The sequence below is a fragment of the Rosa rugosa genome, chromosome 2 (assembly GCF_958449725.1).
Source record: "Rosa rugosa chromosome 2, drRosRugo1.1, whole genome shotgun sequence".
Lineage (NCBI taxonomy): Eukaryota > Viridiplantae > Streptophyta > Magnoliopsida > Rosales > Rosaceae > Rosa > Rosa rugosa.
In genome coordinates, this window is record NC_084821.1 from 63,644,312 (window position 1) to 63,657,912 (window position 13,601).

The window sequence follows — 13,601 nt, forward strand, 5'->3', positions numbered from 1 at the left end:
AAAATACATGTTACAAGATACGGTGGAAAAGAGACTGAGCGAGAACTTTTTTACCTCTGTTTTATATATATTCCTATTTAGGAGAAAAGAAAAAAGAAATCTTTCATTCATTCAAGTACACAATTCTTTCACAGGAATATAAATAAGGAAGGGAAAATAAATATTTTTTACAATCAGTACTGACTGCAACAAAATTGCAAAAACTAAGTCACTGTACATAAATTTCAGGTAACGGACCAAGTTGAAGTTGGACCAGAAATCCCGCCTCTTCTCTCTTTCCTCCTTGAGATAGAAGTTGAAGTCTTCCTGTGTCATTTACAAGGAGAAACTTCAAAAAGGATAATTATGCAAGGTAGTTGTAAACTTGTGGGTTGTTCTTGTCCCGTTCTAGGTACTCCCTGTCAATCAGGCTCTCGATCCTTTTCTTCAAATCTGCCGGCTTTATTGGGAACCTAAGCTGCTCAACCAAAACAAACACAACACACAATTTGCCTCAAACTTCCCTCACCGAATTATTTCAAGTAAAAACTCATGGAGTTCTCCGTCTCAGCATTTCTCTTATTTAGCAAAGCCAAAAAGCCTTTAAGGTGTTCATTATTAATTCTCTCCTCATCAGCAAAAGGCAAAAATATGACATAAATCACCCGGCATAATTGCCACCCATGGTTGCCAAGTCCAAAAATGCTTTATAAAGTTGAACAATATCAAATGCCTATTTTACCTGTTGGAACAGTTCAGTTATCAGAATTGTGTGACTCAGCAGCTTCCTAGTTTTCATTATCCGAACAATAGCAGCATCAATCTGAATCAGGAAAAGCAAAGATTGTCAACTAGAGAGAATCCAATCTAACTGTGGAATGTGGAATGAGACTAGCGCGTGTAAAGGAAACATCTGAAACAGAAACCAAGGATAACCTGATATTGGCGGTCTTGGAATACTCTTTCAGTGGTGCTTGTGTTCTCTTCCACTGTTTCCTTCATTTGGATTGCATTTACCTGCACACAAAGAAATCATGGTTAAGCCCTTCATCATGAGGCCTACAACTCAAAATAGATTACTCTCATGGCTTTGTACAAAGTGAGTTGAAAATTGACAGAAAAATGCCTTAGATTTACACGTTCATTTTAAAACTTCTCAGCCTCAGTTAAGCTGCACAGTGCTTATGCAAGCTTCTGATTACACCGGTAATCTTTTACTACAGAAGGTACAAAACCATGTACCTTAATACGGTATAGAGGAGCTGTAAATGTATCATTGAATGTAAATGAATCGTCATCCTCCACGTCTCTCCCTTTGGGAAACTGTTAACACATTTGAAAGGGAAAAGGCACAGAAAGTAAGGAGAAGACTCGACATTGCTAGTTCCATTACTGATAAAGATTTCATATATGAATCCCGCAATGAAAGACCACCAGGTCACCCACCTTTTGCAGGACACGAACTTTTCCACATGCAAGGGACTGCAGAGTTCTTCTCAGTTCCTTGTCCTCAATGCTAGTGGAATCCTTAATGTCTTGAAAGCTTAGCTTCTCGGCATCATTAAACAGCATCAAAACAACAGTCTGAAAAGCCAACAAATATAATTTATCCAATTGGACAAGTACAATTTAAAGAATCCTACAAAGGAATAAAGAATGAAGCTGGTAAACTAAAGTATAATTAGCCAAGAAGTGAAGAACCTGAAACAGAGAAACTGCAAGCTCCTTTCTGCCTTTAGGAAACTCTGCTTTTAACACACAGTGACCTAATGAATTTTGCCACATTAAACGCCTACCGCTGTACTTGCTCAAGTAAAACTCTTTGAAAATATCCTATTGCGAAAGGAGAAACATAGAGTAAGACAATTGTACAAAGCACACTGGCGGTGCCAGCAACTAAAGCATCTGTTGTGTAGCGTATACTGAACCTGATATACATTCAATTCATGAGGAAGTCTAACATCCATGGGAGCATATGTTGGCCAGTACCTGTATCCAACCATCAAAACAATAGTTACTCCTTGGGTGGAGAGAATAAAGAGAATAAGGGCAAGATTTAGGTCAAGTTTCCCATATTAGGTTCCTTCAGTTCTCCACCAACTGGTGGCATCCAAATCATCAATAGATTTTAGGTGCAAATATCATAACAAGTCTAACAGATCCCAATGTGCAAGAACTTTGGAAATGACAAAACCTCATGACGGGTTCGAAAGTTATCACTGAAAGTTAAATGTGAAAATTTATTGGAACAGACTAACTTTTGCAGGGTCCAAATAGTAAATTTTATTTACAGGATAAGAGGCTATAGTCTTCACATTTAGCGCTTAAAGGACACAACACCAGGAAAAAAAAAACTAAAAAAAATCTTTATATAACATTTTATTTAATAAATAAATAAATAACAAAAATTGTAAAGTACCCTGAAGTAAGGACATGAACACTAAGCTCAATCCCTGATGGCAGTTTTGTTCTGGCCTGGGACGACTGTCTGAAGGACTCGTTTATCTCTTTCGACAATTCAATATCCTGGATAATGTACATACAAAGCATGCAAGGAAATAAGACATTAAGATCCAAAGAAAACTTGGCACAAATGCTTGGATATATAGAATCACATCCCTGCCAACCTAAAGTCATTTATGATAGAACCACAAACTAACCATTACAAAGAATAAATAGACATCCACAAGTGAATTTTAGACAGCATTGTGAAAGAGCAGCAATAACTGTTTACTAGTTTTTACTTTAGAAACATAATGAGGATTATAGGTAGGAAAGAAAGGAGTGGAGGTAAAAGGAATGTTTAGGCTTTAATTTGATAAGGGAGAAGTGGATGGAGTGAAAAAGTGAAGGGTTGCGGCATCCACTCAGGCTAACCATTCTAAAGTTGGAAGGATTAGGTGAAGAGAGGCTTAAATTAATATAACAAAAAAACCTCCTATAGTTCTTTGAAATATACCAAAATCCTCCCATACAACACTCGATCCCAAGTTAAAAAAGGTCCGGATAAATACTACTGTAACTACAGCCCATTCTAGTATCTAACCTGCCATAGCTTAAGTTAATACACAAACTAGTGCAAGTGTAACAGTTAAACAACCCAAATGGTCTGAACCTCATTTTTTTTTAAAATTTTTATTCCCATAAAATAAAACACCAGAAAAGTCAATCTGATGTGTCTTGTCAGTCCAATAAAAATAAGATTGAGGCCAGTCAGTTGGACAAAATTCTACCATCCTATCGCATGAGATACTGGGAAGCAATATTGACTAATAACTACTCTTGGGCATATCAGATGATGTAGCAATATGCACACCTTAAACATTCCTTCGAGTTTGTTTGTAAATTGACTGCCACACTCGGTCTTCAGCTGTATTGACAAAAAAATTGTTACTACAATGAAGATATGGAAAGTCACTAAGTATACAAGTCATAGAAAGATAAATCCATCATTAACCTTGGAAATCATAGACTTCTCTGCATCAATAGAAGCACTCTTCCCCAAAAGTAGTCTTTTTGCAAGATCCTTCTTGTAAAATGCTTCAAACACATCCTTACCCTAGATTGGCCAAAAAGAATGTCTTGTGAGTGTCACTTTGCAAACTAACATAAGTAACAAAAAGTTGCAAACACCAATAACAGAAAAAACATACAAAAGAACTTCTAGTTAATCCAAGAGTTAACTTATTCATTTGGATCATTAACACATTGATCTTACCTGTATAAACCTAAATAAAACCAAGACTTTATCAAGTGTGCCCTCAAGTTCCTCTTCGGAAGTACCCTTGTTCCCAGCTCGAAGCTTCTCGTCCAGAAACTTTGCAATCAGCTCAGCAGGTCGATTCTATCATAGGAAGAAAAACTCTTTGTCTTAATTTCAACAAAAATAAGCTAAGATGATAAACTATTGAAAGTTAAATGGCAAACACAATAAAAAGGAGGGAGAGGGAAGATGTACAGGGAATCAAACTAGTTTCATTCACTGATACATAGAAATAATTCTACATGGTTATTTATGATAGAAATGACTTTCAAATTTTAACTAATTCATATTTTCTAATCCATGTTATGTACTTTGCTAAATTGTTGTTATGCACCTTACCTCATATATGATAACTCATTTCCTAGTTTTTAGTGTTTATCATGACAACTTTGTCTTATTATTACGTAAGAGAAACACACAAAACAAAGAGAGAAGTAAATTGAATAAAAAGTTACCTGGCGGAGATTTATAAGATACTCGAATGCGTCCTTTATAGTGATGCAAAATGCTTCATTCTTGAAAAAACTTTCTTCCCATATAGTGTCAAGAGAAGCCTTAAACTCCAAAAGGGAAGAAACCATGTCTTTATCTTTTTCTTCATCCATGATCATGCCCTGCCCTGTCTTCCGAATGTACGAGCTAAGGGCTTGCCTGAGTGATTCAAGGGCATTTACTCTTAAGAAAAGAGTATACATCCTTTGAAGGTCCTCAATGCGATTCCCATCCATCAGCATTGTGAACCCCTTGATATATAAAAGAGACACTTAAATATATCAAAACCCGGTGGGAGAAATAACTAAGCTAGAATCACAAAATTGACAAAGAGATGAAACCTTGTCGAGTATGGCAGATATATGGCGCTCTAGAAGCTGCTTTTCTGCAGTTGCAACCAATGGCTTTCTTGTGCTTGCATCCAGGTAGAGTAAACATCTTTCATGTTCTTCATGCAACCGTTTCTGCAACATGTCATTCAAAATCACTCAAACATTAATTTTAGGGTCAAAGAGACATGCTAGAGGTGCAAAGTTAACGGAACAACTCATTATGAAAAATTGGATGTAAAATAAAATAGACTAAGTATATATATAATATATAGACTTAAGTATGTGTGTATATATATATATAGAGAGAGAGAGAGAGTATGCACCTCCACGTGTTTCAAGTACTCGGGAACATCTGATTGCTGCATGTATTTCACTCCTTCTGTACCATAGAATTCAGAACTACACTCAAGAAATGGCTTCTCGAAGCTCTCTGAATAGATTCCTAAAGCTATAAACATCTTCGATAGATGGTTAAGGAGAGTCCTAGCCACCGCTTCACCTAATCTGGAAAACCAAAACCACCATATTTCACATTACTAGACCAACAATATATTGAGACTTGTTTTATGTCAATAGATTAAAGGACAAATCTCAGTTGTTCTAGATTATCCTACAAACAAACCCAGTAAAAAATTGTAGTTGGATGTCCAAATATTTTCAGCATCAAATAGTCATGGTCCAGCCATTTCAGAAATACGAAAAATCTAGGAAGGACTTCAAAATTACAGTCTTGAATATGTATTTTAATACCTACTCCTTCCAAATCAACCCACCACAAAAAGCATAAGGAAATTTATGTACCCTTTCTATGACATGCGGTTACCAAAAATTGGTGGAATATAATTACCTTTCTTTCTCGATCATTCTTAAAAGGCCGGTGACAATTTTGTGCTCAACTTCTGGTGAGAGGGAAAGATGTTTCCGGAACAGTTGCAAACCCATGTCCCACAACGAACGGACATTTGGTGTTTGTTTCACATAAGTTCTATCAAGATACAGGGCTATATCACGAATCATCAATATCTGAGCACAAAGATCCTGCCAACATCTCTCGACAAGTGATAAGAAAACCACCAAATCTGGGCTTTGGCCAACCAATGACTGCAGTGCCGCAGCTATGTGTCTTTCACACTCTTTTTCAATTCGCTGATACAGACTCCCTCCCATCTTGTGCACGCAAAGATTGTAAACGGCCTGAAAGATATTAATGTTGTTAGTTCCTAACGCCTACGAGATACTGACACTGTAACGAACTATTGTATTATAAACAAAGAGAAAAAGAATTCTACCTGGTAAAGGTCCTCCAAGACACATGAAACGGGTTTCTTTAAGAATATAGCACAAATGGCAGACTTCAGTATTTCCCATGTTTCCTCTTCAAGATTTTTGGGTACTGCCGGTTTGGCTTTCAAATTGAAAATGAACATGAAATATGTCATTAACCTTTCAATATGTAAACAATTCTCAGATTTCAAGCTTTGCCTCTATTAACAGTTTCCCCCATCAACAATCTTGGTTGCCCAAAGTTTATTAGGCTTATGCAACACAATGGATGAATAATATAGGACTTCTCATGTATAATATTCAGTAATTGCAAATGACAGAAATCTGCAGAAGATAAGCATCTACACAAGCCCATAGTAAGAGAGTAATGGTATGAACATGAGATAGCGTGTACAACTTAAACCTTCCAATATCAAATCATACTTCATGATAGTAATACAGGACGGTAATAGGGGTCAAAAAATGGACAAGACAAATCTTAATCACCATAGAGTTCATTTACAAGGTTCACCAAAAGAATGATAACAAAAGGTAGGTTTTTAATTTCACGAGGATACCTATCCACAACATGAATTTAGAAAAGAAAATTAAATTTAGACTTAATCCTCAACAAAATAGGACTCATTAAGATGAGAAGCGCAGATATGCCATTGCTCAACTCATAAGCAAGGGAAACATGGCGACACACAAAACCTTTCTTTCACCCAATACACGCACTTGGGATCTGAAAGTTGAGCCTCGAATGGCAGAACAGACATTGCGTCCAACTTATTAGGGATGCGTTACCTAGAACCCTCAATGTTCAGTTATCATAGACAGAACTTGCAACCTATACCATCTTAAAACAAAAACTCCCTGAAGCGTAGTCCACTGCTATGTGAACTCCTGGACTAAGCACAGTCCCTAATTCTAACCTAATCATTCTAAAGTACCAACTACCTCGCGAGCAGAGAACATCTGCACAAGCAACTCCCCGAAAATCAAAGCCTCACTACATTAATAACTGACCATACTAAGTAAGCAACCCCTACACACTAATGTTAAACCAAAGCATGCAAATTTTCCCTAGGGTTAATACAAAATTCAAGCACAAGGGTGAAACTCATTAGCAGCTGAATCACTCACGTCAAACAGTAAATTAAAGAACAGGGTAACAAACCAAGCATTCCCACCCAAACAATACACAAATTGCAAAGCACCGACCTTGCAAAACCTAACTCCCCCAAATCACCCAATACCCCAAACCCGGAACCAAAATCAAAGTTCATATCCGAACCCAGTAAACCCAAAATTGACCGCAACCCAATTACACAACAGTCGTATAAACCCGAAAAGAGTCGAGCTTTGGGATCAAGGAGGGCGAACCTTTGAAGGGTTTGATGACGAACTGCTTCTTGCCGGGCTGAGGGGGCTGGGCCTTTTTGCGGGACAAATTGTCGGGCTGGGCGCGGCGGCCGTCGTCGTCGTTGTCGGAGTGGGTGTGGTGGTGGAGGCCGTTTTTGGTGTCGGGCTGAGAGTGAGACTTGGCCTTTTTCATCGGAGGAGGGGATGTGAGAGAAGAAGAAGAAGAGGATGTGGTGGTGGTTGATGAGGAGCGTTTGTTGGGGTGAGACATCAAACTCAGCAACAGAGCATTGTAAAGAGTGAGAAAGAAAGAGATAGAGAGAGAGAGAGAGAAATAGGAGCAGAGAAGGGAAGGAAGGAAGAGCAAAGCCAAAGGGGAAGAAAAAAAAAAAACCCGAAGATTTGAGAAGCTTATTTAGCTGCTGATAGCCCCGACCGATATGAGGAGAAAAGAGAGAGGTGAATTTTTTTTTTTCTTTTTCTTTTTGGAAATTTGTTTCAACTTTCTTTTTTTTTTGAATAATTGTTTCAACTTTCAAAGACAAAAGAAAATTGTTTTCTAAGAAAAATAAATAAGGTATTACGGACCGACCCAAAAAAATAATAAGAAGAGAGAAGATGATTTATGAATGAAATGAAACCCAAAATCTTGTGGTCACTTGTGACATAGATGTTGGGCTACTAGGTTTCGAACCTTAGGTGTTACAGCTCAGTTTGTACAGTAAGATATAGTCCATTTTAGGTATGATGTTGTTTTTGAGCTCCCACCCAAAACGTGTCTTATTATGGAGGGGTGAGTCTGCATATATAAGACACATCAGATCCTCTCTCCCGGATGATGTGAGATCTCACAATCCATTTCCTTTAGGGGGCCTGACGCCCTTGTCGGCACACTTTCGACCAAAGAGTGGCTCTTATACCATTCTATCACAACTCAATCCACTGCGCAAAATATTATCCACTTTGGGCCCTGCCCTTAAGGTTTGTTGTTGGACTCCCACTCAAAACACGTCTTACTATGGGGAGGTGAGTCTGTACATATAAGGACATCACCTCCTCTCCCCCGACCAATGTGAGATCTCACAGTAGTAATTGATATGTTTTGTTTACAAGTCAATGGTGAAATTTCTTCAAGTCGAACTCCGTATTTTGTGAAGATTCATCCGCTTTGCTTTGTTATTAATGGTGTATAGGTTAAAAATTGCGTTTGCGCCTTGGGTCAGATTTCCACTAGCTGTTGAGGTTTGCTCTGATTAAAGGCTAGCAGCAAACCTTGAGCAATTGGGACCGTGGTGGGTAGGACAAGTGGTTGTTCGGTTTGTGCACTGGGTAAAGAAAATGGGATTCTAGCATAAGTACTTGTGATAACGCAATGTCCTTTAATACAAATTAGGTCAAATTCTGAAATCGAGCAAAAATCTACTTTTATAGAAAAGTTACGTTCAAATAAATGTTAAAAAGCATTTTGATGATTAGTAACTAGTAAGCATAATACTTAGGGATCACATTGGGCATTGAAAGTCATACGAATTTCGGTTTTTTTTTTTTTTAATATAAGTTCGATCATGTGAATGCTGGGGTTATGAGCCCTTCCTTAGCGCATATGTGTGAATTTTTTCAAAAATATGAAAAAATCGACAATTCACGAATAATTGTGTCATATAGGAAGACATTTTTGCACAAAAGGGTCAAATCATGATCCGATTGTCTAAAGTCCAAACACCGCTCTATATGAATTAGAAGATAAACCTAATTTAGAATGTGAAATAATAGTCTTGCTCGCTTAAGGGACAATTTTAAGAGGTTGTGAGGGACAAGTGCATCTCAATCACATGTATTAAAATGTTGAAATTATAACAACTTAAAACTGTACATTTATCTTCAACCGTCAGGTACATTCGTCCTCATAATCCCTCAACAACTTCTCTTAGGTGAGTAGCTCTGTGTGAAATCATTCATGTTCTAAATTGATCCCAACAACCATTTAAGCAATATATGTAATTTTTTTTTATGTAAAAGTGTTAATCTAAGGGTTAGTTTTCAAGTGACTGTGACAAACAAGTGAACCTTAGCCACATATGTTTTATTCAAAGGCTGAAAGCATAAAAATCCAAAGTTGTACGTTAAATTTCAGCCATCAGATTCACGTGTCCTTTACAATTTTTTTTTAAAATTATTTTTTAAGTGAGCATGACTGTTTTCTCACCCAATAGATAATTTTAAGGGACTGTGAGGGACAAATGCATCTCAACCATATATTGCAAATTTAAAAGCTAAAATTATAACAACTTAAAGCTGTGCATTTGTTTTCAGCCGTCAGATTCATTTGTCATTCACAATCCCTTAAGGGCATGCATGTTTCTTTTTTTTGAATAAAGGACTGGTGCGGCTGCCCTCAAGCCTTGATGAATGAAACTCTTGAATACAAGGGGGGACATTGAGCCTAAATCCCTGATTACAATAAGCATCTAGAGTACATCCTAAAATGATATCAAGAGTCTCTACAGAATACATGTATTCAAACAAGCACCAATTAGCAAATAGTGCACAATTGACTACTATATTTGCTTTGCCATAGTGGTGACATACCGGAAAGATAATTCAATTACAACGAAGCATAATTACTAAAATCACAGCTTTCCTACTATGTTGCCACCGGAGAAGTAATCTGACAACACTGAGTTTCATTCTGCCACTAGGAGGTTGCGACCACTTAATCATGGAGCGTCACTTCACTAGGCCAGACAAAGCACTTAGAGTGCACACACATGCATATAGCCCGACTAACCCTGCAAGATACCTGCAGAGACTTATTACACGCCAAAGGCGAGACAAAACTAAATTAATTAACCAACTAACAAAAACCAAACTACCAATAAAAATTAAAGAACCAGCCACAGCTGAGCCCAAAAAGAGGGCCCAAGCCCAAACCTCAATCAATGAAACAAGAGAAACTCCAACAGCCAGCCACGTCTGGCCCAATCCCACCACCACCGATTGACCACCGACTGCCCCGCCCTACCAGATCTGCCCGGCATGACGATCACGCCGGTTTACGCCACCACGACCACAACAAATCAGATCTAGATCGCGCCCTAACCTGCTGATACCATATCCCTCCCCAGATTGGGTCCATAAACCCAACTCGGATCACTTTATCGGCTCCCCAGATCTGTCACCACCGAAATAAGATCCCCCTGTTGCCCATTCGAACCACTCCACGCCGCCATGCCTACGATGCTACCCAGCGGCCCCCACACTCACTCAACCAAGCCACTCCGTCGACCAAGCCAACGAGGATTAAGCCAAAACCCGACAGCCGCTTTGATCTCCCCCTTCCTCACCTCCTAACATGCCACCGCAACTCCCCGATCCAAACAAGAAACGTTGTCTGAAGGCGCGGCTCACTCCAGGCCCAGGCGAGATCGATAAAATCCCGTCTGACGACAGCGAAAAGGCTCGCCACCGGACAGGGTGGGAGAAACCTCACTTTCGCTATTCTCTCTCTCTAGGGTTTTTCCACCCTTTGATTAGTATTGTTTTTTTCTTCTTCTAAGAAAAGTAGTTTTGCTATATTTTTAAGGGCATGCATGTTTGTTTCACAGGATTGTGTTACCCCGTCTTAATTTCTCTAACAGTCCTGCACTCCTCAAGCCTAGCTTATGCTATATAATGCCTTTATCCTTGTTTGATGCCAGCAGGACTATGATTAAAACTAACACCACCAACCTGCAAAACTAGCGAAGCTCCAAACCGTGACCTAATCAGAACTCTGCCGTCAGGCCACCTCTGGCTAGCGCATTGGTCGGGTTTGATCTATCTTATAGTCACCGACGTGCCTCGAGCCTTAGTTGGTCTGATCGGTGACTGTGGAGAAAGAATTGAATGCCGAAAGTCTCCGGCGGTTTCTCTACAATTCTCGCGACTCCGGCGATGTTTTGAGGTGCATGACGTATGAAAGTTGATCTACTCTTCGTGTTCTACATGCTAGTTTACATGGTTTTTGAATTTGATTATGTTTTGGAAGAATTGGTTTCTGGGTGTTTTAGCCACCGTCGGTACAACCGTCTGTGGTGGTGGTTTCGGGTTTCTTTAGGCTACTTTTGATTCAATTATGAATGTTGGGGCCGGCTAGGAATGAGGTCTGTCTGTGCTTAATTTCAGAATGGGTGAAAGTTGTGGAGAAGGCGAGCAGAATGAGATTGATTCAATTGCTGTGTTCTTCGTCAAGGTCAGTCAGGTTTAAGGAGGTCAGAATGATCGATGAACTGAAGCAAAGTGGAGAGTGAGAATGAGGCTTTCACAATTTCATGATTTTTGGGGTCTCTATGGTAGACAGTGTTGGGGGATTTTTGGGACTCTAGAGTCTCATTTAATATAGTCTTTGTTATTGCCAAACATGGGAAGCTTATCTTCCACTAAATAAGCATGTGCAATCCTGTCCAATCCCCCTTGCCAAACGCGGCCTAAAAGTTGTTTTTCTTTTAGGAGGGGGCCTAAAAGTTGTTCCTTAATTAGATGAGCAAGCCTTCATTTTTCATATAATCTTCTTTGCACTAGTTGGTTGATTTAACGAAAATAGAAACCCAATCCAATCCATATAATCACTGGCCAGTTTAGTATATGGTCCTAAGTCCTAACTATGCTTCAAACAAAAAGGGTGGCTTATTGGGCTTGGCTAATTTGCTCCCAACTGAATAACGGTAAGGTGCTTGATACCCAATCCATGAATAGTACCTGAAAACCCAATGTTCCCTTCACCAAAAACAAATCTCAGTCTCGCTAACCGATACTTGGTCTCTCCTCGAGAAATTAGACCTATCTCATAATCGACCCCTTCCAACTCCTTCACCTGCCTTCCGTTCTTGTAAATTTTCAGATAATCACTTGTGCCAAAGGTTTATATTGAATTTTTTATATATTTATAAATTATAAGTCATTAGTCTTTCTACCATATGAACCATTATAATTCAAATCAATTGAAGGTAGCCTTTTAATGACTGTTATTTTGTATAGAAATAGGATTCTGTATAAAGTTTAAATGAGGGGTTTTTCCTATAATATTTCTTCTATTTAGTTCATGAAGGGAAGTGTAGAAGGATCACATTCTTGTTCGATCAAGACGTGAAACGTACGACGACAGCTGTTATAGCAATACTAATCAGAGGTTGAAAGAAAGCCATACTTCAAAAAATGAAAAGGATAGTTACTGGGTTTAGATAGCGTCTTGAAACCCGAAAACATCAATATTTTTGGACCAAGCCATTCTACACGAATTAAACTTTAGATCAAATGGATTAATGGAGGAATATTAAGGGTATGTTTAGCAAAAACTCAAGAGTCGAACTCTAAAGATGAGTGTGTATGGATGCTATTAACTAGGATTTACTTGTTTTTAATTAATGACAGACGGAGATATTTCAAGACGAACAACTAGCTAGGGTTATCTTCTCTCACCAAACAAAAGATCGAGTTGATCATCAAGTCTCCAACATGATGAGGTGTTTTACTTTAGTCGTGTCTGAAAATGGAGCTCTCGACTTGGCCAAACTATAGACGAGACCATGCTACCATGCTTAGATGGGTACCAGCTAGCTAGCGTAATCTAAAAAGGAAAAGCTATATACCACTATTACGAAAGATTAAGGGTTACTTCCTTATCATCAAATTCACACTTCTATAAAGACAATAACCCAATAACCACTCTTGCTTTTCAATCTTTCTTCTTCAATCGACTTATCTTATCAGGATAACTTGCTTTACTCTGTTGCAACTTGCAATTTACTGTTCATAAAACCCTCGAATACATGCATGTATGGCTAGGGTTAGCTAATTACCTTTAGCTAGTGTTTGCTCCAATTTGGGTCCAAACAGCTAGAATGCATATATGATATGGTTGATCATAATAATCATCACATAAATATTCATTCCTCAAACCATGCATGATGCACCCAATTAAGTCTAGAAAGAAAGAATGCTTGAAAAGAAGATTGTCTTTGAGCATACTACTAGAGAAAACCCATTCAGGGACAAAATCAGTTTGTCTCTAAATGCTGAGAATTTGTCCCAAAAAGAAGTTTGAGACAAAATCATTTTGTGGCTAAAGTCGTCTCCTAATGCTCGTCCCTAATTATTAAAGGCAACGACTAATACATTCCGTCTCCTAAAGCATTTGGAGAAGAAATTAAAATTGTCCCCTATTCAACAAAATTTCATCCCCCATTCTCATTCAAATTGGCAGGAAAATTAACTATAAATAATGCCAATCAGATGAATAAGGGACGAAACTCATTCGTCTCCTTATTTTTAAAATTTTATATTATTTTCAAATTTAATGGCGCTTATCAGATAAATAGGGGATGATTAAAACAGGCAAATATTGAATTTGACACAGATTCAGATACAAA

The 13,601-nt window shown here is 38.3% G+C and overlaps 1 protein-coding gene across 1 annotated transcript; it reads right to left on the minus strand.

Annotated features, from left to right (window-relative positions):
• Positions 1–35: 35 nt before the first annotated feature.
• Positions 36–7,620, minus strand: LOC133729252 (cullin-4). The gene is made up of 17 exons (XM_062156749.1): positions 7,216–7,620; positions 5,856–5,971; positions 5,414–5,760; positions 4,890–5,070; positions 4,576–4,698; positions 4,198–4,485; positions 3,698–3,823; positions 3,437–3,538; positions 3,296–3,349; positions 2,399–2,505; positions 1,908–1,968; positions 1,681–1,812; positions 1,426–1,563; positions 1,222–1,302; positions 916–996; positions 722–802; positions 36–457 (listed from the first exon to the last, which is right to left on the minus strand). Exons 1-17 carry the CDS (start codon positions 7,463–7,465, stop codon positions 344–346), a joined length of 2,382 nt encoding a protein of 793 aa, XP_062012733.1. The 5' UTR covers positions 7,466–7,620; the 3' UTR covers positions 36–343.
• Positions 7,621–13,601: the final 5,981 nt, after the last annotated feature.